This window comes from Rhinichthys klamathensis, unplaced genomic scaffold, assembly GCF_029890125.1.
Source record: "Rhinichthys klamathensis goyatoka isolate OS25496 unplaced genomic scaffold, OSU_Roscu_1.1 h1tg000146l_1, whole genome shotgun sequence".
Classification (NCBI taxonomy): Eukaryota; Metazoa; Chordata; class Actinopteri; order Cypriniformes; family Leuciscidae; genus Rhinichthys; species Rhinichthys klamathensis.
In genome coordinates, this window is record NW_026606681.1 from 422,361 (window position 1) to 445,000 (window position 22,640).

The 22,640-nt window shown below is 39.1% G+C and overlaps 2 protein-coding genes and 1 pseudogene across 2 annotated transcripts in view; all 3 read right to left on the reverse strand.

The window, feature by feature from the left end:
- Window positions 1-475: 475 nt before the first annotated feature.
- Window positions 476-5,624, reverse strand: LOC130090476 (uncharacterized; annotated as a pseudogene).
- A 1,028-nt stretch (window positions 5,625-6,652) lies between these two features.
- Window positions 6,653-9,078, reverse strand: LOC130090477 (uncharacterized). Its single transcript, XM_056257870.1, has 3 exons — window positions 9,046-9,078; window positions 7,597-7,960; window positions 6,653-6,696 (listed from the first exon to the last, which is right to left on the reverse strand). Exons 1-3 carry the CDS (start codon window positions 9,076-9,078, stop codon window positions 6,653-6,655), a joined length of 441 nt encoding a protein of 146 aa, XP_056113845.1.
- A 9,671-nt stretch (window positions 9,079-18,749) lies between these two features.
- Window positions 18,750-22,640, reverse strand: part of ndrg2 (NDRG family member 2) — a 31,056-nt gene continuing 27,165 nt past the window's right edge. Inside the window, exons 9-15 of the mRNA XM_056257877.1 lie at window positions 22,186-22,289; window positions 21,422-21,460; window positions 21,283-21,334; window positions 21,123-21,170; window positions 20,953-20,988; window positions 20,803-20,854; window positions 18,750-18,925 (exon numbers count right to left, since the gene is read on the reverse strand). Of these exons, the coding sequence (XP_056113852.1) occupies window positions 18,762-18,925; window positions 20,803-20,854; window positions 20,953-20,988; window positions 21,123-21,170; window positions 21,283-21,334; window positions 21,422-21,460; window positions 22,186-22,289 (495 nt within the window). The 3' untranslated portion in view covers window positions 18,750-18,761. The remainder of the gene's footprint in view (window positions 18,926-20,802; window positions 20,855-20,952; window positions 20,989-21,122; window positions 21,171-21,282; window positions 21,335-21,421; window positions 21,461-22,185; window positions 22,290-22,640) is intronic.

Consider the following 22,640-nt stretch of genomic DNA (forward strand, 5'->3'; position numbering starts at 1 on the left):
TACTCGCTGGACGGAGAAAAGAGAAGACATGGATGCTTGACCTGGAAGGCTCTCGCTGTGTCCGCTGGGAGATCAATACTCGCTGGACGGAGAAAGAGAAGACATGGATGATCGACCGGGAAGGCTCTCGCTGTGTCCGCTGGGAGATCAATACTCGCTGGACGGAGAAAGAGAAGACATGGATGCTCGACCGGGAAGGCTCTCGCTGTGTCCGCTGGGAGGTCAATACTCGCTGGACGGAGAAAAGAGAAGACATGGATGCTTGACCTGGAAGGCTCTCGCTGTGTCCGCTGGGAGATCAATACTCGCTGGACGGAGAAAAGAGAAGACATGGACGCTTGACCTGGAAGGCTCTCGCTGTGTCCGCTGGGAGATCAATACTCGCTGGATGGAGAAAGAGAAGACATGGATACTCGGAAATTATTATTATTATTATTATTATTTTTTTTTTTTAACCGTTGAGGATTTGGTGGGCTTTTTTGATATGGAAACGATTAGTTCTGATGTAGGTTTGGAACGCGTCTGAGGACCATCTTCCAAGCGCTTGGATCTGCTGTTGGGAGAGGCCTTTTTGGGCTGCTGAGGTTGCTGCCCCGATGCGGAAGGAATGGCTGGAGAAATTCTCTGCTGGGATGCCTGATAGTTGGAGAACAGATTTTAGGTGTTTTTGGAACCAAAAGCGTGTCACGGGTTTGTTAGAGTCGTCTATGAACAGGGGTTCGAGATGGGATTTAGCATGAGAGTTTCTCAGTTGGAGGTATGCTAGTATAGTTTGGAAAGGTTGAATTGGTGACGAGAGGTTGAAAATATATATGAAGTGGCCTTTTTTGGTTTGGTCTGTTTTGCTTTGTTTGATCAGAAAAGAGATAGTTTCGCTGTCAAGCACTGAGAGATCTGAGATGTTTGGGTGGATTTTTGGGTCGAATCTGGAAGTGATAGCCAGTTCAGAGCATCTTAGGAAACCAAAAAAAGCTAGAATAAACATGGCGTCGAGTGTGCGAGAGGTATTAAGGGATCGGTAGCCTGAGCGGAGGGTATGAATGCATTTAGTAAGAATATCTAACGTTATGGGTTGTCTGGTGTCCGGGCGGGTGGGCTGGGATCGTTGGATGCCTTTAATTAAGAGGGAGGTTTGTGAATTATTTATCTCCGGTGAGAGGGCGCCGTGAATCAATTTTTGAAAAAATTGGATGCCGCTTAAGTAACTTTTGATGGACCCGACTTGGAGGCTCTTAACGCTGTTAAGGTAAGAGATGAAGGAGGTAATTGTAAGGAGGGAAAAATCAGGGAATGGCGTGTTGTAAGAAAGGTGGAAGGCTTTAAAACATCTCCATGCGGTCACATAGGATTGGAGAGTTCTGGGGGAAACTGCTTGGAGAATGGTGTCGAGCGATTTGTTGAGGAGGGATTTTTGCGGGTGGGTTATGGGAATATTAATTCCGAATAATGAGGTACTGGAGTTGGTAGCTTGTCTGCCTCTGGAGCCAGCATCCTGAATTTCTGAAACATAAAGCGAGACAGAGAGTCAGCAATTTGTTTTTTTTGACCCGGGGATGTGTTTAGCAATTAAGATAAATTGATCACATGCTGAAATCCAGATTAGACGTCTTAGAAGTGGCATCAGTGCGGGTGAATGGGAACGGCCTTTATTAATGCACTGGACTGTAGCTTCATTGTCACAATGCACTACGATACTGCTAGCAGTCCATTCTTTCCCCCACAGGAAGGCTGCTACTACGAGAGGGTAGAGCTCGAATAATGCGGAGGACTGTAGCGTGTCCTGTATTTGTGGGGGCCACGTAGACGCGAACCAGCGTCCTTGGCAGAACCCCCCAAAGCCGACTGAGGGGGCTGCATCTGTGAACAGCTGGATGTCGATGGGGGAGGAAATTAGATCCTTATAGAAAAATGATAGGCCGTTCCACTGTTTAAGAAAAGTTATCCATAGCCTGAGTACGTCGTGGCATGCTGGAGTTAGGGAAATGAGATCCTCTAGTGCGTGAACTGAAGACGCGAGAGAGAGGAGATGAGAAATGAAAGGGCGGCCTTGTGGAATAATGCGCATGGCGAAGTTTAAGTGGCCGAGCATGGATAGGAGTTCGCGTTTGGAACACTTTGAACTGTCTACGAGGGTAGATGAGATGAGGATTATTCTATCGATTTTTCCTTGGGCAGGGAGGCCTGGTATTTAACTGAATCTAGCTTAATGCCAAGGAACTCGATGGATGTGGCGGGACCCATGGTTTTTTCCTGGGCGATGGGAATTCCGAGCTCGGCAAATACTCTTTGAACTGTGAGGATCTGGGCTGCTGGAATGGCGCCGGGAGGCGAAATTATTAGAAAATCGTCCAGCAGGTGAATGAGGTGAGGAATTGCGTAATTGTTTGACAAGATCCAGCAAATGGCTTCAGATAGCATGTCAAAAATTTTGGGGCTGCTTTTGCATCCAAAAGTTAAGCGTACGGCGAAATAGAATTTCCCATGCCAGCGCACTCCGAATAAGTGCCATGAATCCGGGTGGATGGGCATCACTTTAAAAGCCGAAGTGATGTCAATTTTTGCGAGCCAGGCACCCCGACCCACGATTTTTATGAGGTCGACTGCGTGATCTACGTCGTGATATTTGAGAGAAAATTCGTCGAGTGGGATCAGGCTGTTAATGCTTGGGAACAGGGATTTATGTGGAGCTGACAGATCGACTATGAGGCGTTTCTTACCTGAAAACTTTCTCGTAGCCACTCCAATGGGGCTAATGCGAAAAACTTTGAAAGGAGGCTCGTCAAAAGGGCCAATCATGAAGCCTGACTCGACTTCTTTTTTAATCAGGTTGTCTACCACGTTGGGCTCGGCGAGAGCCGATTGGAGATTATCGCAGATTATGTTTTGGGAGAGCGGACAAACCACTCCCGGTTTAAAACCGTGTTGTAGGCCAGACAGCAGATATTCAGTGAAGTCAGAGTCCGGGTGGTGAGCTAGTTCGATAGAAAGGCGAGAAATATTCACGGGAGTCGATAAATAATTTTTAGATTTTTTATTGACATCTTTAAAGACAGGGCATACAGGACAGGGCATGCTGTCCGTAAGTGCTCTGGAGCGGAAATTAGCCTCGTGTGGATATGGGTTGCTAGTCGCCGGTCTTGGTGTGTAGCTGGTGGATTTGACTGGTCCCGTTTCCGGGCATGGAGGAACGGAGGGGTTAACTTGAGGGCACGATATTGTGGAATGTGCCACTGACCTGCAGACCGCGCAAGAAATATTCCTGCAGCCAAGGAAAACTCTGCTGTGCAGGTCAGTGTCTAGTGCTCCCCAGTATGGGCATTGGTTCCACTGTGAAACCCTAACAGCGCATTTTGCTGAGAAGAGTTTGTGATATGTGTAAAAGTGCCCTCCCCCGTAGGACAACGCGAGCTCGGCTATCAGCGCTAAATAGTCGTTCAGTTCGCGTTGCCTATGAGGGAAGGCTGAGCAAATGATTTCTGTGAAGTGGGTGAAAGCGATTGAAAACTCCGAAAAAGAAAGTAAACGTGATGAATGTGTATTCTGTTTTTTTAAAGTGACTGAAAAATCCCCGCAGTCTAACTGACGGTTAGAATCGGATACGGGAAGCAGAGAAAGTAAATGTGAAAGGTCTACATCCGCACCTGCCAGAATCTGTGCTCGGATGTTTTGAGTCACTGGGGGAGGCTCCAGAGCGACAGCGTTTGGTGGGACTGGCATCGGGGTAGCTGTGAAAAGAGAATATTGTGATTTGGCATTTAAGAGAGAGCTGTAAGGGAGAGAAGCCTGGGCTGCGACTATCGGCGGAGGCAGCCTCACGCTTAAGTCGGCCTGTGGGGCTTGAGAAGGAAAATTGAGAAAAGCATAAGGGGGAAAAGGAGGAAATAAATGAGATGCCTGAGCCTGTGTTGCTGGCGGAGGCGGTCTCGCACTTGCTTGAGCTGCAGGCCACTGAAAATGGGAGGGGTTAGCAGTAGTCACGGGAAGGTGGTGGAAAGTTTGAGCCTGCACCGCTAGCGGAGGCAGCCTCACGCTAGCGTCTGCTATGGGAGCCGGAGGCCACTGCAGAGGAAAAGAGTTAAAAACAGCAGGAGGAAAACACTGGGAGGCAGAGGGTGACCCGGCGGGCCCAGCTGTGTATGGTACTGCGGCGGGAAGCGCCGTGCTGAAAAGCTCAGCTGAAGCGGGAGGCGAGTGAGGTCTCGTGGCGGTGGAATCTGGAGCGCGACCCAGGCTCGCAGAAATCCTGGCGCCGCGGGCTGAAGCGTGCGGCAAACCGAATCTTGCACGGGAAGGTGGCGGAGTGGTTAAGCTCGTCATCGGATGGTGAAAACAGCATTTGGGACATCGTAGCAAAGCGGTAAACCAAATGCTGAAAACTGTCGAGGAATATGGGTGAGTCGACTGAGTATATTTATAGGCTTTACTCGTGCTGATTGAGTGGACCTGTTGATTACTGATTGCTGACAGCTGGCTGGAATGACTTGATTGTTTGATCATTAGAACGTGTTCCTCCCGAACCTTGTTAATAAAACATCAATAAATGTCAAATGTTTCCTCCTTTTAAATTGTCAGGTAATACCTTGATAGTTTTGAGCAAATATAAGTATCTTGGGCATCTCATTACAGATCAGTTGAAGGATGACCTTGACGTTTATAGGCAATGCCGATCTATATATGCTCAGGCGAATAGTTTGGCTCGTAAGTTTGGTGGGTGCACAGATAGAGTGAAAGTTGCTTTGTTCAGAGCTTACTGCACTCCTCTCCACAATGCCCACTTGTGGTCTAGTTTCAGCAAAGCTAGCTTGCATAAACTTCAGGTAGCTTACAACGATGCACTGAGAATTCTGCTGAGAAGACCACGCTGGTGTAGTGCCAGTGAGATGTTTGTGGCTGCAGGTGTTAACACTCTGCAAGCCACATTGAGAAATGTTATGTACAAATTTATATGTCGGCTGAATAACTCAGAGAATTATATAATTTTGGCATTGACCAATATCAAGTTTAACACTACACGGTATAAGTCCAAGTTAAGGAAGCATTGGTATAGTTGTCTCCTCTGAAGTGGTATTTGTTTTTTATTATATTGTATTGTATTGTGTGTCCTGTCTTGTTTGTTTTATTTGGACCGGTGAGTCTGTAATAAAGTTTTATTATATTATTATATATATATATATATATTATTTTTTTTATTGATATTTTATTTTGATGATTTCTTTTAACGATTTTGATTTAGGTCATATGGGGTTAGAATTGTTGCATTATTACTCAGCCGTGTTTGTGACATAAAACACATTTGTAAATATGTATTCTTGCAAATCTCATTTTATTTATTTGTGAATTTTATTCATTTTTGTGAATCTCTTTACATGTATTTGTGGATCTGTCACGATCAGTCTTGTGTGTATTTCAGCCCTCATGTTTGCCGTGAGTCTGGGTCAAGTGTTCTGTAAGTGAGTCCACTGGAGGCAAGTGTAGATGAGAACCCAAGTGCAGTTAAGTTAGGATAACGTGAACAAACACAAAACAAAAGCATGGCGTGGCATGAACTTAGAGCAAATCAGAAACATGGACATAAAGCTTACCAAACAGTGGAACCAAACTTGACCAAGACATATGGCAAGCATGAGGACTTAAATGCACACAAGACTAATGACAAGACAAGGAACACCTGTGAAACAATGAACCAATGACAGCATGACACATCAGACAAGGGAACACATGGCAGGATCACATGACTTGATCAAATTAAACACGACAGACATTAAACAACCAAATCGTGACAGGAGCTTAATCTATTTTTTGGGGAATTTTATACATTTTTGTGAATCTCTTCACATTTGTTTGTGAATCTATTTATGTGGAATAATGTAGTCTAACCCCATAAGGTCAAGTCGTTTAACTCATGAATATTATTTTGATAACGTTCCCGATTGATGGAACAGCAGAGATATGCAAAATCCCGTGCCAACTCAAAGCCCCAGAATTTATTTATATTTTATATTTAATAGCACAAAAAAATGAAACGTTAATCTCTTCTCGAATTATTGTTACTTCCTGGTCTGGGAAACAAGCGAAGGCCACGCTCTACACGTTCTCCCTTCTGATTGGTTAATCCTGTCACGTCTACTCTTAAAGAAGCAGTCACACTTTTTATAACTTAATGAATAACATTATTAAAGCTGCATGCACACATGATGTTGGTGGCAGTGGAAATGCGAGCTGGACCTTGTGTTATAATTGAAGGAATTGATTTTTGCTATATAAGATAATTCTTGTTCTATATTCTGAGGTAAGATGGCCTCTTTGAATAATTGTACATTTTAAATGTAAAACTAAATTAACAAATGTTTGTATTTATTTCCCTTAAAACCCCGTTGGCTGATGCATCATCATCCTGCACATGCAAAACTTAAATCTCAATATAGAGCAGTATTTTCCTTCATCTTCCCTATATCTTATATGAGCTGCATGTGATGGGCTAATAGATTGGTGTACATATGATGATACAACACAAAGCAATATTGAAGGATATTTATTAGCATGGCCACACTGAAGACCAAAAAAACAAAACAATAAAATCTGAACATAACATAAAATAAACAATTAATATTAAGTTGTAAGATGCTCCTGGATTGAGTCGACGTTCAGGTCTCTAATTCCTCCACTGAACACGCGACAGCATCCAGGTAAGAAGACCTGCACAGACACAAAACACATCACATGCATTTATTTAGGAGCCCAATAAATCAAATTCCATTCAAATATGATTGTTCAAAAATGAGAATTTGCATCCATAATTCAATAGTCTATTTATTAATTTTTGCATCCATATGGTAAGTGCACATTATCCCAATAAATAAATAAAAGTGAAATCTTAATCTTTTTTTTACTCTGAAACTTCTGCTCTTTTTTATTTAAACCATGTGGACTATTGAATAATGTAAAAAAAAAAAGGCAAATAACTTTAGGCATTGTTACCAAACTCTGAATAATCCATTGAGCAAAGGTATGCATGTATATATTTCTGTATAATGATTTTAAAATAAAATTGAAATTGAATTGAAATTTGTATAAAGTCCACTTTTCACCATCCAGTCAGTTGTTAAAATGGATAAAATCAAGACGCAAAACATTTTTCCCCTTGAATATCCAGTTTCAGTCAGACATACTGCTATTAACAGATTCAAAATTTCATATTGATTTTAATATTCTCATGAGAATAACTGTACCACATGAAATCCTTAACAAACTGAACCTGCTCAAACAATTTGAGTGAATTCATTGCGTTGACCAGTCCATGTCCACGAGTTAGATGTACATTTATGAATCCAAAGGCAAATTGAGTGAAATCATTCATGTGAAATCATAGTGCTGGTATTATAGCATTTCTTCAATTTAAAATATAGATACTAAAATATGTCTCATACAATAAATTAACCTTCTTATTTATTCCGCTTTGTCTGTCATCAGTTGTTCAATTATTGAACTGAATTGTCAAACTTTTTTCATACCACATATACTTTTTTGGTACAATAAGTGGCAATAACAAATCATCAAAACTTGACAGATTCAATATGGTAAATGTTATCATTCTACCTGCACCGAGAAGCTGATGGACAGAAGATGAAGCTGCAACTGTTGCTCCACTTGTAGTTGAGCCATTGATCATGGTCGCTGGTGTAGCTGGTGCTGTGGCATTAACAGATATTGCAGATGCTGCAGATATTGCAGATGTTGGAGATGCTGCAGATATTGCAGATATTGCAGATGCTGCAGATATTGCAGATATTGCAGATGCTGCAGATATTGCAGATGTTGCAGATGCTGCAGATGTTGGAGATATTGCAGATGTTGAAGAAACTGTTGTGGTGCAGTGATAGCCGTTGAAGAGCAGAAGAGCAGTTACAGCGAAAAGACCCAAATTCTTCATCTTCCTTTTGGGAAATAAATGTTTGTTGAACTGGATAGGCAAATATGTTCAGCTGATACAGATGATTTGATTCTACTGCTGATTTTAGCTGGATTTTAATCAGGAGAGTCATACAAAAACACAAGAATTACTCACATACTCATACATGTTGTTTTACTTTGCACACAGCTGTTGTGATGATATTTAAGTTAGTTAAAATATATTTTTCATAATATGTACTGTACAGATATGCAACACAAAAACTAAAATTAGTAATAAATAACATATGGAAATATAAAATAATTATGCATCATAATATGTTGGACTGTGTTTATTTTATTTTTTAGCTTAACATATTATATATTTATTTTTTAACATTAATTACCACAGTGTTTATGATGTCTTCTTTCTTCTGATTAAACAGCTCCAGGAAATAATATCCGTGTTAGTCGCTCCGGGAAATCGCTTCTGCCACAAAATATTTCATTTATGATCAAAATGTATTAATCCACCTAATCAGTTATTGGTAACGCTTCCTTTTACAGTACAGTACTGATGTGTACTTACAGTGTACTTACCTAGAAAGTACTGGCTAATATAAGGTAAGTATATGGGTTAGGGGTAGGTTCAGGGTTAGTACCTAGTTATTACCCAAAAATTACAATTACTATAATAAGTACATAGTAAGTACATGGGTAACAGGACTGTAAAAGGAAGCGTTACCCAATTATTAATCTAGATAAATGCATAATCCATTAATAAAACTCTAACTATTAAGTTTAACAAACAAAAAAGGACAAAAAAAGGTAAATGATGTAAATGAGTTACCAGTGGCGGAGTCTTTTTAAATAGTCTTTAAGTCACATTAAACTGCTTATAATATTAGTAAAGATCATGAAGGTTCACATACCTGCAGTCGTCTGTGTCGTTGGCCGTCGGTCTGTGAGGTTTATAAGTGTTTGTGTGAGCAGATCTTTGATCGCTGTGGAAACCTCTTTCTGACACACTGGATAATTGTACATTTGTCAATGAAGGATGATATTGTGTTTCAGAGCCTCCTCTAGTATCGTATTGTTCTTATGTCAGAAGTGATTTCCGTCCTCTAGCAACAGAGAGAGACGTATATCAACACTGACCTCATCAATGCACATAGACACACGAGTAACCATTGTCCAGGTTTCTAAATATAGAGAAAAAAAACCCCACAAACCATTACAGGGGTCTGACAATCTTCCTTAAACAATAGCATTTTTTGTCATGGTATTCTTTTGGGTAACACTTTACTCGAAGGGGTGTGCATAAGACCAACATGACATCTTCATAATCATGACATGACACATGTTATGAATATGAAGGAGGTTTTATGCATGTTTATGACAATTGTCATTAAGTGTCATTCGCTCAGTTATGACATTTTTAATGCAAATATGACATTGTTTGAAATGTCTTTGTTATGACACCTTGACATAAGCAATACATCATAACCTGTCAGTGTCGTTGTCATGACAACTTGACATTACTAGACAACACAACCTGTCATAAACATGACCTAGCAGATTAATTATCAAACTTAAGAAACCACTTAGCTTTATTGGTTAACATTACATTAAACTGTCAGGTGGTTGGTTTTGACATTGGCTGTTATGAAGCCATTATAACTGTTTAATGACAAATTCAATTTGTACCACTGTAGTTGAGGTCACGAAAAATATTCATGACACAGTTATAATGGCCTTATGACAGCCAATGTCAAAACCAACCACATGACATTTTAACTTAATTTAATGTCAAGTTGTCATGACAAAGACACTGACAGGTTATGATGTTATGGTTTGTGTCAAGGTGTCATAACAAAGACATCTTAAACAATGTCATATTTGCATTCAAAATGTCATTATTGAGCGAAAGACACTTATTAATGACAGTTGTCATAAACATGCATAAACCCTACTTCATATTCATGACATATGTCATGTCATGGTTATGAAGGTGTCATGTCAGTCTTATGCACACCCCTTCAAGTAAAGTGTTACCCTCTTTTGTCTCGGTTAGAGCACGTTGTGGGCATTAGACGCAATGAAACTGCTCTAAGTTGAATTTGAACTGCTCTTAAAAATAATATTTTTTCAGTGAACATAGGAGAGTTCCACTCTGGTGTTGTTCCCTTGACTCGTGGTGTCCCCCAAGGCTCTATGTTGGGCTCTTTTTTGTTTTCTGTCAATAAGATCCCTTTAGACACTATTTTTGAAAAGCATGGCTTGTATTATCATTGCTATGCGAATGATAAATACATGTATCTGCCCCGAAGCACAAGAAGGGCTTAGACTCTCTCATTGCGGACAAAATGCGAATCCAAGATGGCACCACAGTGTTTGTCTTGTCTGATCTGCTGATCTGCAGTCTTCTCCCGTACGTTTAAATGTTGTGTGTTTTATCTCAAGAAGGCATTTTAAAATCGGGCTCTATCTTGCATTGAGTCTGGATTAAAATCAGACCGGACTTTTAGTTATCTACAAGCTGTTTTGCGTTGGGTGAAGCGTGCTTACTTGTTGCACTACCCCGGGTCGCCATCCATCACCACGTTTTCACTTTGGAAAACGTTTGCGTTAACAACGGCGTTCGGAAAGTCACGGCTGTTCCTTGAAGTACCCCCCGGATACTAAACTAACTGGAGCTCGCAGATCATCGTGGAGGTGGGGATACTTGCAGTCAAGGTCGGTGATGTTTTTTCGCCTTGTCTGAACTCTCCAGCTGTTGTTCTCCTGTAAACGAGGCCTATCTTCCATATCGCTCTGCTGTCTGCTCTTCCGTCGGGGTCGTGGAGCTGTCTGTGCGATTCTCACTTCAACGCTGGTATCATGAAGGTGCGGTTTTCTGTGCGGTAATCTCCATGCTCAGATAATGGGACATACCAAGGAAGACGGAAGACAAAGCGATTCATTTATCGCGTCTCCACATGCATCTCTCATCAAAATGTACGGATATTATCTTCATATTTCGGGTTGTTAGTAATTTCGCGTTTATGGATACAGGGACAAAGAACTCACTCTTCTTTAAGAACCCTCTTTTCTTGTCGAACTCTCTATTGGACTCTCGAAATGAACATTGTAACCCTCCATCAAAAAATCGAAGACAGCGATATCTGATAATGTTGTCGCTCTTATTGGCCAGTATTAATCCAAATCCTGGTCCAGTTGGAATTGTTTCAACTCCTTTGGCTTTCTCAAATAGATCAGGCCTTGGCATTGTACACTTAAATGTTTGTAGCCTGCTGCCAAAATTAGACCAAGATATTTTGGTTATCTCTGAGACGTGGCTTAAAAAATCAATCTTAAACCATGACATCGCATTAGAAGGGTATAATGTGTTTCGAGCTGATCGTAAAAGTAATGGGGGTGGGGTTGCAATGTGTATTAAATCAAATTTTCATGCAACTGTTCTTAAATCAGTTTCAGTTTGAGTTCCTGGCTATCGACCTGGAATATGGAAAAGATTGTCATTTATGTATAGTTGGCTGCTATAGACCACCTGGGGCTATCAGTGATGCTCTCCCCTCACTGTCAGCTGGTGTAATTGACCTGCTTCCTAAAGATCTTGTATTATTGGGTGATTTGAATTGGAATTGTTTGACATCAAACTCAGATCAGTTCAAAGCATATTGTGATTCTGTGAATCTTACTCAACGTATTGAATCACCTACACGACCAAATCATAAGAACCCAAGCAAGTTCACTCGAATAGATATTATAAACCCCATAAATAAACCTATACAGGGGTTTTTCCTGATGATGTTAGTGATCATTGTACTGTAGATGCCATAAGGAATTGTAAAATTCCCAAAGTAAAACCTAGAATTATTACAAAAAGGAGCTTTAAATTGTTTGATCCTCAAGGGTTTGCATCTGACTGGGATAGATTGTTTTTAATACCTTATGTGACCACTGCATGGCAGTATTTTCACACGCATTTTTGAAGATTGTGAATAGGCATGCACCTGTTAGGATTTTGACAATGACAATGACAATGACAATTTATTTGTATAGCACTATTAAAAACAACAGCTGTTGACCAATGTGCTTTCCACATAGACTCACAAATCAATAAGGAACCCCATATTCAAGCAACATGCAAACACATACAAAACACAGTCTTTAATCAAAAGCTTTTGAAAATAAATAGGTTTTAAGTTTGGATTTAAAAATAGTAAGAGATGGAGCCTGTCTTAAGCTAATTGGGAGAGTATTCCAAAGTCTAGGTGCAGCGATGGAAAACGCTCGATCTCCTCTGCGCTTTAGGCGCGATTTTGGGGTAGACAGTAAGGCCAGATTTGAAGAGCGTAGAGACCTTGCAGGCTTTTGTTCTATTAATAATTCTACTAGGTACGTTGGTGCTAATCCATTTAAAGATTTATAAACTAAAAGTAATACTTTAAATTCTACTCTGTAACACACCGGTAACCAATGCAATTGGTTACGATTTTCAGAGTAAAAGGCCGTGATATGGATAATCCATGGTTAAATGAATTATCTGAACTCCTTCATGAAAGAAACTTGGCTCGGGCCACAGCGAGGAAATCGGATACAGAAAGAGATTGGGTAGCATTTAGAACATTGAGAAACAAATGTACAGCTTTTATACGCAGATCTAAATCTGAATATTATCTAAATGAAACCTTACAAAATCTAAATAATCCTATTCAATTTTGAAAAACCATCAAATCACTTTCTCCTTCCATGTTATCTAATGATTTTCCTGATGAAATTGTAGTAAAATATAGCCCTATTACTAACAGGACGGATATGGTAAATAGCTTTAATAAGCATTTTATTTCTTCAGATTCTATTTTTAATGAAATTTCAGTGAGTGATATACCAAATCCATCTCCACTTCTGAGAGATGATTGCCCTACTTTTTTCTCCAATCTTAAGAAGTGAAGTTTTAAAGGCCTTAAAAAACCTGGACATTAAGAAATCTGCAGGGCCTGATGAAGCTGAGCCATATTTTTTTTAAGTAGCTGCTGAGATCATTGCTGGCCCACTAGCTTATGTTTTTAATTTATCTTTAGAACAGAATGTTGTCCGGTCCCTGATGTCTGGAAATCTGCTCTGGTTGTACCCCTGTTGAAAGGTGATCCAACCAATTTAAATAATTATAGACCGATTTCTAAGCTATCAGTTACAGCCAAAATTTTAGAATCTCTCTAAATGTCAGCGAACAGCTAAAGGAACAGCTCTTGGTTAGTAATAGCATTTTGTCTAGGTTTCAGTCCGGTTTCAGAAAGAATCATAGTACGGTAAAAGCCACTATGAAAGTCTAAATGACATTGCCTGCGCCCTAGATAATGGAAGATCATGTGTTTCAGTGTTTATTGATTTGACTAAAGCTTTTGATACTGTCAATCACGGTATTCTACTATCACGTCTACATAGTATCAGTCTTTCTGAAACCGCATTAGGTTGGATTAGGAACTATTTAAAGAATGGGTGCCAAAGGGTGCAAATTAAGGGGTCTCTTTCGGATAGGCTCAGTATTGAATCTGGTGTGCCACAGGGGTCCATTTTGGGTCCGCTGTTATTTACACTATATATTAACAATCTTGGTGATAACCTATCAGACGCAAGTATTCATTTATATGCAGATGACACCATAATTTATTGTTTTGCATCTTCCATTGATAGTTGCATTTCAAAGTTGCAGGAAGCATTTGTAATGGTTCAGCGCAACCTCCTCTTTTAAAACTAGTTCTGAATGATAAGAAAACAAAATGCATGGTCTTTTCTAGGAGACATGAGTGTGAATTGTCTCCATTACCTCTTTACACTCTGCAGGGTAAATCTATAGAACTGGTTTCCTCCTACAGATATTTAGGCTTTGTGTTGGAGGAGGATTTATCATTCAAGTTACATGTTAAACAATTTCTATCTAAGTTAAGGTTACAGCTGGGGTTTTATTTCCGGAACAGTGCCAGTTTTTACAGTCGGCCAAGAGAAAGTTGGTGGAAGCTATATACCTTCTTACCTGTCTTAGATTATGGAGATGTTTTATTACAGAAATACCACTAAGGCTCTTTTACAATCATTAGACTCTGCTCTAGATTTATAACTCATACAAATTATTATACTCATCATTGTGCACTGTATGAAATGGTTGGTTGGCCTTCACTTCACTTTAGAAGGTACAAGCATTGGCTTATACTTGTGTACAAGGCCATAGTTGGTCAGCTTCCTCTGTATATGATTATTCTTTAACTGTCAATAGTCAAGGCTATAATCTGCGTTCAAGTAGATATATTATTTTAAATGTTCCCTTAATGAAGACAGAGTTTGGAAAAACTGCTTTTATTTATAGTGCACCAACTGCTTGGAATGAGATTCAAAGATCATTGAAACTTACTGTTTTTATCTCAATCAATGAGTTTAAGTCATATCTCAATCAAACATTCAAAACTGTCTACACCTGTTCTTAACTTTTAATTTTGTTTTATTTGTTGTGTGTGTGTGTGAGTGTGTATGTGTGTGGTTGTGAGTGTGTGAGTGTGTATATGTGTGTTGTGACTATTGTTTTATGTATTTAATCGTACTTTTTCTTTGTTTTTATTATGTTTACTGTGCGCTGCTACCTTGGCCTATCTATCTCAAAGTGATTTTTTTCCCTGGTTAAATAAAAATGTAAGTTTTACATTTAAAGTACTATTTTAAAAGTTTTTCACACACGATTTAACACACTATTTTTTTCACACACGATTAAATATAATAATAATAAAAAAATTGCCTGCCTTTCTGATGTCGTGACATTTTATTTATTTATTTAAATTAGAGTATAATTGAAATAATTTTGTTTGGCTCTTCAGAACCCCCTAAAATTTTTCACTTCTTTTTTTTTTTTTTGTCTTTTCCTGTTAAATCGTGTGTGAAAAACTTTTAAAATAGTACTTTAAATGTAAACCTTAAATACAAAATAGGTTAAAAATTATGGTTAATTAATGTACATGTATTGTTTTAGATCTTATGAAAAGACTAGTTTATTTTATATGATCATAACGCAAACAAATACACATTTAAAACTGCACATTTTCACTCTATCTATTTCTGATGATGAGTTATATATTCAAGGAACCTGAAAAGTCTGACCAATTCAATCCACAGGACAACATAAGAATATTTTTGCATGACCCAAAAGTATCTATGAAAATAAGAAACAAATAACAAGAGCGTAATTTTGATCCCTTTAATTATTTTTTCCCAGTTGTTCATAGTATTACACAGAGAAATTAGCCACACAAATAATTCTGATTGCATTCTGTTATTCATGACATTTTTTTTATTTTATTTTTTTTATTTGTTAATTACATTAGCTATTTCCTTTTTTAGTGCTAAAGCTAAAAAAGTTACACAAGAACTAGCACACCGATGTCTAACCCATGAGGACATTGAGATGCAAATCTAATTCACAGAAAATAAAAGGTGAAAAGGATTTCATTGAGGAGAGTCAAAAAATAAAAAGAAAGAAAGAAAATGGATACACATTTACATTCACACCGTCTCAGCAACACACACCACGACCTAAGCCGTCCCTTTACCTCATTATTTAAGTTTTAATTCACATTTTTATGGTTATTTCTTTATTTATTTGGTAAAACATTTCAGATTCAAACTATTTCTATTTTTGGTAAAGGCTCATGTGAATCTGGGATGATGATGGGATGACCCACACTGATCACAACATGAACTTTCCATTCGAAAGAAAGAGGAAAAACACCACGTCTCCTGCTTACACGTCCAACTAATTCCAACTTATTCGTAAACAAAATAAAACCTCTCTAAAACAGGATGAAATGTGATTTGAGAATCTCTACAGACAAAGTGCTCCTGCAAGCACAAACCAACGAATGTTCACGGCACTACTGGAAGAACTTTCCAATTAACGTTGTTGAAACATTTAATGTCTCATTGTTATTTGCAGGGCAGTGTTTTGCTGAACCTGATTGTTACGATGCATTTGCAGTTGTGAGGACAGTTTTGGTCATCTGGCAATCTGGTAAAAATGATGGCACAAACCCGCAGTGATTTCGGTGTTCTCTATACGTCACTTCACTGTCGCACAATTTCACATTGTAAATTGTTACAATTGATACATTGCAGCTATGCTAACTTTCTAATCTCAGTGGCTTGATGCTTGAACGAGCTCTTGGACGTAATGTGGCTAAACCCTGTTGGCAGTGAAGGGGCTGGTTAGTCAGAAAAGTTAATGTAACACAAGCGCTTTGAATCGTCACTATTCTTCTAGACAAACGCACGCATATTTCCCTATTGTGCTTTAGAGAGTGTAAGCACCTCACACACGCTCAGACATGTCAGAAAGCGCTGACACTCGCGACCACACGCACTGTTTTACTCTGTGTACGAGTCACTATGATTCAGCATTAGATGAGTACACTAGTGCTCTCGAGTTACGTTAAACCCAGGGACGGCCATTCAAAGAAACAAAGCAAACGTGCATCACCATGAGCCAACCCTCGACGCTTTTCATCGAAACGGGTTATAGTCCGGTGGCAGTACCATGGTATTTTGATGTAAACCACAGTACTAGATGAGTACCATAGTCAAATACTGTACTATGATAATATACTCCACTGTAGTTCAAAAAATACCATGGTACAACGATAGCACACATCCACAAATCTGGTACTGCCATCGTACACACTCAAAGACACAACTCATGGCAACTATTTTACTATTTTGACTATTGGTGGCTATAATCGTATTGACCTATACAATTTATTGAAGCATCTTTATTGATCCTGGAACTACATTCCAATCAACCAATCAGATTTGAGGGACTTAGGGACAAGCTTAGGCTTACCATCAGTGTTAGGTGCTTCTACTTCAGTGTTATTCAGCATCATTTAAGGCTAGGTCATGGGCAGGGCTAGGTTTAGACTAGACTAAATTGTTGGACAAGAATGTTGTTCCAGGATTAGGGAACATGTCTCGATCTCTTTACACCTCACTGGTGCTTAGACGTGGACCCTCATGCTTAAGTTTTTCTAAAAACCGCACGTATCTGTACGAATCACATCTTAGGAATTTGCCACCTTGTAAAATAGTTACGCTTTCTGATGTAATCGGGTTGAAAAGTCAACGAAGAAGACACACTGTAGATTAATTCCCATTTACAGGTCAGCATCTGCTCGAATAAAGACCAATATTCCTATGATTCACTGCTACACTGGACGAGGTCAAACGTTTCATCCTGCAGGTTTTTTTCTCAAACTACACCAGTGATTGCGTCACAACTAAATGAGTGTGTTTGCATGCATGACCTTACACCGGTGATACTTAATAATGCCTTAAACAGTGGGCTTTTATTGGGGAAAGCCTCTAAATGCCAAAGCACTGGATCATGGAAATGACTAACACAATATTGTGGCAATTCGTAACTATTTTACACTTTGGTGAATTGATGGTGAGTTGGTATTCTTTTCTTTAAAAAAAATGACACGTTTTCATACAAATCACAGCATACTAATTCTCCACCAATTTGCAAAAAGTTTCACTTTCTCATCGGCTATCGGCTCATTCATGACACACACAAGTGACTCGTTTTTCATTTATGGAACTAGAATAGATGTCGAAACAAGTTACTCAGAATTTTTCCTTTCAGGCAGACATGCGCATTTTTTATTGTGACGGGAAAAATGTATAACGTCAAAATAAGTGTGTTCTTTGATTCATTGATTCGCAGGGTGAGTTTTCAGAATGAGCTGATTGTGATAGTTTTGTTGTACATGTAAACACACTCATTGATGGAAGCACTTCTAACAATCCTGCTCGCTTTCACCCGAACGTCCACGTGAATTTATTAACTTTCTTAATCCATATTTCTGCTCTTTCTGTGAACGATTTGTGCATCTCCGTAGTCTTTCATCAAACTCGCTGAAACAGCTTTCCTTTTCGACCGCCGTCCTCCATTTCTTCTTATATCGTAGAGACACTTTTCACCATTTGATCAATTCCTCACAGACAATCCCGTCCTGCATTTATTCTCACTGAGTTTCCCGTTTCAGTGAAAATACATTAGATTACAGAAGTGAAATATGAACGTCATTTCACATTGGCTTCAAAACAACGACTCCTGTGACTGTCACGTTTTTATTTCCTACTGAACGCACACACACACACACACACACACACTCACCGAAATAAAAGGAACGTAATAACAAAACAAAAATGTAGACTGACGTGGTCAAACAAATTCTGGCATGCAATTCAGAACAGGCAAAGACCCCAACGGCCCCGACCCCCGCAACCAAACAAATCAAAGTCAAATATAATTACAGTCTCTTTCTTTCTCGCTTTTTTACGTACATAGCTTCTTTTTTTTTCGCAAAGGATCAAATGGAAGACATGAGCTGGCTGTCGACTACAGAGACGAGTCTTCGTTCGGCCTAAAACTGTCTCCGGAAACACTGTTCCTCTCCCACAGCAGCAGGATTGTGTACGAGAAAAAAAAAAAAATACAAAATACAAAACCGAAAGAAAAAAGCACACCAAAAAAATCACATTAAAGTCGATAGACACACATCATGAGCTTATATACTCTTTTCTCTATTCTTTTGTTTAGAAATTCAACATGTATTTAAGAGAAACATCGTTATTTTTAAGTGACGCTTGTCGTTATTAATATTAATGTCATAATCATTATTCGTATTAGAAGTATTACTATTGGTTAACACTACATTTGGGCTCACTAAAGGCCCATGCCTGGCGGGTCGGCGAAGGGAGCGAGAGAGTCGTCACTCGCTTCACGGCCCGCAGGACTCGAGCGCTGCATCTCTCGGCGCCGGCGCTCCTCAGCACGACACCTCCATGGTCTGGGACGGGCTGGGCGGGAGCTGTCCCCCCTGGGAGCCCTGGGACAGCGTGCGGGATCGGGAGCGAGAGCCCTCCATGGAGTAGGAGGAGGAGAGAGAGGTGGTGCGCGAGCGAGAGAGACGCGTCATGCAGGACGACGCCACTGGAGGAGGAAGACAAGCAGACGGTTAACACATTTACCCTGTTAAACATTTTAGGAAGACGTATAAAAATGATATTGACACATGATTTTTTTCCATTTATTTTGGGCCTGTCACACAACTTTGGAAAAGTATTAGTGTCTGGTTTGTGTTTCCCCAGGTGTCCACTAGAGGTCTCTCTCCCTTACTGTCACCATTCGTTCTGTCACGATCCACACTCAAGGAACACAGAAGATCCAATAATGCAGCAAGTTTTTAATAGGGAAATCCGTTACTCACAAAACAGTCCAGGCAGGGGTCAATATCCACATAAGCCATCCAAAACACAAGGAACAATGAATAGACAGACACAGACGTGGTGTGATAATATATAACGACTCCGTGACAAACACTAACTAGACAGGGTGTATACACAGAACTAAACAATGTACTGGGAAACAGCTGCGTGCAATGATGAGTGATGAGAACAGACAAAGGATCGTGGGAAATGCAGTTCCAGAACGAATGGTGACAGTGAGGGAGAGAGACCTCTAGTGGACACCTGGGGAAACACAAACCAGACACTGTGACATATAATTAATAATGATAATATCCTGCAAGATGTGGACATTATTTTAGGAGACGACCCTCTCAGAAAAAATGGTACAAAAGCTGTCACTGGGGCGGTACCTTTTCAAAAGGCACACTATTGTACCTAAAGAGCGCATATTGATACCTTAAATGTGCATATTAGCACCTAAAAGGAACACAAGTGTACCTTTTTTTAAAAGTTACCGTCCCAGTGAAGCTTTTGTACCTTTTTTTCTGAGAGCGATCTGACTCTGCTAAAGAGAATGCTTGACAATATGTTTAGTTTTTTTTTAAAGAATTTAACAAGTTTCTCCACAGCATTTCATCTTCAGCAAATAAGAAAGCAAGTAGAATGTCTTCAATTTAATTTTCTACCCTCGTGTTCCTTTTTCTCTTTCTCTTTTTGTCTGTCAAATTAACTCAGTTCTTTCTCTGTATTGTGCTGACGGTCAGAGTATATTTTGACCATTTTGATTTGTATATTATACACAAACATTGTGTATTATAAACATGACAACTTTGTATTTTTTGCATTTATGGAAAAAAAAAGGAGAAAAAAGTAGAGAAGCAGCAAACGTCAGAGAACAAACACGGAAAAATGACTAAATATGAACTAAATAATGTCACTGGAATTAAAACTAGTTGCTGGTTTGCTATTTTTAATGCAGAAACGGAAATATGGCGCTTCTGTCAACGATTAATTACTGATAATTAATCCATTTGCTCCAGTTATGTGGGTTAAACTTGTTTAGTGATGAGAAGATAAATCATTGCTGTGTATAGTATTAGATTGGCATTCAAAAGGTTTGAATCGGTAAGATTTTTAAAATGTTTTTGAAAGAAGGCTGCATTTATTTAATCAAAAATACAGTACAAATTGTGAAATATTATTACAATTTAACAGCTGTTTTCTATGTGAATAAAGTGTAATTTATTCCTGTGATCAAAGCTGTATTTCCAGCATCATTACTCCAGTCTTCAGAAATCACTCTAATATGATGATCTGATGCTCAAGAAACATTTATGATTATTATCAGTGTTGGAAATAGTTTAGCTTTTTTTGTGTGAACTGTCATACATTTTATTTTTCAGGATTCTTTGATGAATAGAAAGTTCAAAAGAACCTTTTTTTATTTGAAATAGAAATATGTTTTGACATTATAAATGAATTTACAGTCACTTTTTATCAATTCAATATGTTCTTGTTGAATAAAAAGTATTAATTTATTTCAAAATAGGTAGTGTAAATACTCAATTTGATCATTTTTTGTGATATTTCTCATGAATGAACCCCTCTCGGGTCACTTACTGTATCCCATGCCTTGAATGAAGTACTTAAAGGCTTCTGTCAGTTTGCTGGGCTGTAAACACACACACATTTCATTCACACACCGCACACTTTCATCAGTACGAATGAATTGCATTGATAAATAATCCACTTTAAAGTGACGTGGCGTACCTGAGTCAGTTGTGGCATCCCTCCGGCGTCTGCCATCTGGAGAGAAAAACAAGTACAAATCGTCTTGATTTTCTGACAACAATCTAATAAACAACATAAATCATTTTTTTTGCCCTTCTATTTGTTTTATCATTGATCAAATTATGCATAAAACTAGGAGCAGTCCAAACCTTGAGGAAGGAGGTGGTCGTTGGATCTAGTTTGCTGTTGCACTCCACCTAGTGGACAGAAACACACACACACACACATACACACACACACACACACACGCACAGTGAGAGGAATCATGGGGATTTGTGGATGAACGTGTTTATTTGAGTAAAGACTCACAGCAGCATCTTCATACGGAGCATGATCACCGACCACCAGCATCACAGGACATCTGAACACACACACACACACACACATGTCAAAAGAGGAGCAGACGTAAGAGACAGATGCATTCTGGGTTTGCTTTCATCATTCTTACTTGAAAGTGTTGTTCCTCTCGATGCACAGATCTCTGCGACTGTGAGACAAAGAGAAAAGCATCATTATAAAGGCGGCCGAACTGTATTTGTCCGATATCTGATATCTGATATCATGCTGCATTTCATGAGTGAATTTTTTGCATCACAAAAGTAACTTTTAATGCAAAATTAAACATGCAAGTACATTGAAATGAACACCCGCCAACCCGGTAACGCTGTCAAATCACAGCCAATGTTTCCTCACTTGTGTGGAAGTGTGTGTAAGTCAAATCTGCGCAGATTTAGCGCAAATACAGCGTATGAATAATGCATAAATACATATTAAATACAGCGTATTGCGCAGAATCTGCTCATATCTGGCTTACTTGAACACACACAGAGCGCTTGTTCACTTGCATTGAAGCAATAGCGAAGAAATATATATAGTTCAACAGTCATTAGTAATCTGCTTCAGTGGTCAGATCAATATAATCATTTTTTTAACCATTCAGGATGAGTTCATACACACAAACCACCATGACTGAAGATCTGTGACCCTTATTCATAATTCTGCATATCTATCCACTTTATATGTCATTGCATTGTTTATTTAAAGAAACATGAATGAGTAATGCAGATGATAAACCTAATGCAGATGTGTAGCTGACTTTGGTTGATTATATTTGTGTTTTCTCGTGAAATGCAACATTTGGTAAATCTTTGATAATAAAGCTGTAGTTGTGTAATTATCATCATATTGTGCGCAGTAAAGTGTGTGTGTTACCCCAGATAACTCTTCCAGAAGAGCTCGATGTTGATGGCGTTCGGCGCTTTAGCCACTCTCTCTCTGTGAGCCTGAATCAGGTCTGTGTTTGCCGACAGCTCTTCCTGAAAACACACACACACACACACCATTACACACCTTTATAATGGATGACAATACTGTATGTTTTCCATCTCATTCTTACAGAGCCCCTAAAGGGACGTGGTGATGAAAAATAAATAGATGGGAGGAAAGATGATGTTAATGCTTTGTGTTCTCCTGCAAATGTTTGACTTCTCCGAGAAACTTTGAGTTCGCTCACAAAACCTTGAAGTTCAGGAGGCAAAAGCGTAGGAATATTTTCTTTTCTCACATCCCATATTTTTTCCATCATTATGTCCCTTTAGGAGATTCTCTCACATAATAAAGTAATCTATATATCAATATTTTATATCCATGCAGTGTTTTTTATAGTA

Excerpts from the sequence above, each read along its gene's own strand:
- LOC130090477 (XM_056257870.1), bottom strand. The coding sequence starts at position 9,078 with ATGGTTACTCGTGTGTCTATGTGCATTGATGAG. Across the intron at positions 7,961-9,045 it reads TGTCTATGTGCATTGATGAG|TTCAACAAACATTTATTTCC; the intron begins GTCAGTGTTGAT and ends TTGCCTATCCAG. Across the intron at positions 6,697-7,596 it reads CCATCAGCTTCTCGGTGCAG|GTCTTCTTACCTGGATGCTG; the intron begins GTAGAATGATAA and ends GTGTCTGTGCAG.